Genomic DNA, 2168 nt, shown 5'->3' with positions numbered 1-2168 from the left:
ACAGAGGTCTGTTGGAACAGACAGACTCGCTGTTCAGTAGCATTTTCCTGACTACAACCTGAATCTACGCACGCATTAGATTAACCCCCTATTTAGCAACACTATCATTTACCAGCATCGTTCTCCAGGCATTTAATTTACAAGGGACGGAACTCTGTCTGCCACAAGAGTTTGGATACTTGTCATCCATTTCCGTACCTAAGTAAAACCACTAACTCCAGGAGGTATCAATGTCTCTCTCGCATCAATTGTCTCTCATAAACCAGCAACAGCCTCAATAAACCCACATATTCCAGAACAAAGTACAAGAATTGTGAATACCAGGAGCTCAGCATGTGCCTGTAGGAGGGCAGGGTGCGGGGGAAAGATACACCAGCGTGAGTCACAACCCGATTATCTCCTTTACTTGAATAAATGATTCCCAGTTCTGTAAATATATTCAGTTCCTACTAAAGGCTAAACCCGGTGCGTTTTTGATCGCAGCACTGTGCGTTCTTAGCAGTGAATTGTAAAAAGCGTCTGTTACAACACCGTAAAAAGAAGAACTTCAGGGATCTTAAATAGAACTAGTTTCATGCTTCACTCCTGCCAAAGCACAACGGGACTACAGACACGAGAGACTGCAAAGGGGAAGAGTACCATTATTCATTATTTGTTCTACTTTATTTTAAAAACCCCAAACAATTAAAAACACACATCACAGCCCATGCCACTCGAAGGGCAGGGCATTCTCTGACCATCATAACATTGCTGAAAAGACTTTAATTACCTGGGAGGGTTCAGCTTATAGTCACACTGCTGTGAAGCATTATATTAAGGCAGAGAGAAATCACTTCTGTATCTAACAGCCCAAGTACAAGGTTGTTGCATATGTGTCCCCTTCCCTGGAAGTGTTTAAATGAAGTGTCGATGTGGTGCTGAGGGACATGGTTCAGGGCCCCTGGCAGTGCAGGGTGAACGGCTGGATTGTGATTCTGCGTGTAACTCAGGAATGAAGTGCCATTTAAATTATTTTCCAATCAGATTAAAAAAAAAAAAAAGAATTGAAAGTAGTACATGGATGTGAAGCATCGTTCTCTGTCAAAATCACGTGAAGGGCAGCTAGGAACTAGCATCCACCCTTCATACTAATCTAGCTTAAGATCTTTACCTGACAAGCACTGACCTGTAATTAAACAAAATTCCACTGTACATAAGCCACTTGTGCAAAACCCAGGGGCTATTCTTGAAGCAGTTAAAATTTGTAAGCCAGAAGGCACACAGAGCAAGAAATTAATCTTCATAACGTTCAGTGTTTTCTTAAAACATAGGAAGTGAGGTACGATGACTTCATAGCAAAAAAAAAAACCAAACCCAAGCCAAGCCAACCCCTAAACCAACCCCTAAACTTGCAGCAATACTGGTGGCAGAACCGGCAATGGCGATACACAAATCTGCACTTCCCTCCCTCTGGCTTACGGGTGTGAGCTCGTCTGAGAAGAGCAGACACAAAGCTATTGCTGTGTTTTATATAAGATATACCTACGGAGGAGTCACTAACGAGGTGGAAAATACCTGCTTTTATCTTCCTGTACTGTACCTGTAAGGCGGCCTTCGTTTCTCCCCCGCGTACTGAAACAGGTCATCAGTGAAGAATTTGGGTACTTTGTAGTCCTCCAGGAGTTTCCTGCGCTTGGGATGCTCTCCATAGCTGCTGTCAAAGATGTAGAGTGGGCTGTCATCGCGGGTGGTTTCCATGTACTCTATGTAGTATTTCATCTTCATCTTCACAGAATAACCGTCATTGTCCTCCCCACATTTGAACTTCTGGTTCCTATACTTGCGTTTCAACCGCTCCAGAGTCCACTTCTCTTGGGCAGACCAGCCCACCTGGGCATTCAGCAAGACTACAGGCTTGTAGGGTTTTTCATAACGCTCAACAAACTCCTCCACCGTTAACTGGAGCGCATCTGCCCTCTCCACGTTATCCTGCAGAACCAAGAGAGGAACACAGAACAGATACTAGGACAGAGGAACGCCCTGGAACCACGAGGTGCTGCACACTCCTACTCTGCTTCGTAGACCACGAGGCCATCAAGCTGTCTAGGCGTTATTTTGAGCTCCCCGAGGCTGCAGTCCTATTTCCCGTGCCCCGCTCCTTGCGCCCATCGGTAACACCAGCAGGCTGA

At 45.2% G+C, this 2168-nt stretch overlaps 1 protein-coding gene across 1 annotated transcript in view; it reads right to left on the bottom strand.

Annotated features, from left to right (window-relative positions):
* The window catches only part of JMJD6 (jumonji domain containing 6), a gene marked incomplete at its 5' end in the record, with an annotated part of 7645 nt that extends 5677 nt beyond the window's left edge, over positions 1-1968 (bottom strand). The window contains one exon of the mRNA XM_010139456.1: positions 1580-1968. Coding sequence (XP_010137758.1) covers positions 1580-1968 — 389 coding nt within the window. The remainder of the gene's footprint in view (positions 1-1579) is intronic.
* Positions 1969-2168: the final 200 nt, after the last annotated feature.

This window comes from Buceros rhinoceros, unplaced genomic scaffold (assembly GCF_000710305.1).
Source record: "Buceros rhinoceros silvestris isolate BGI_N320 unplaced genomic scaffold, ASM71030v1 scaffold27297, whole genome shotgun sequence".
Taxonomy (NCBI): Eukaryota; Metazoa; Chordata; class Aves; order Bucerotiformes; family Bucerotidae; genus Buceros; species Buceros rhinoceros.
Note: the sequence above shows the minus strand (reverse complement) of the source record. Positions and strands in the feature narration are given on the sequence as shown.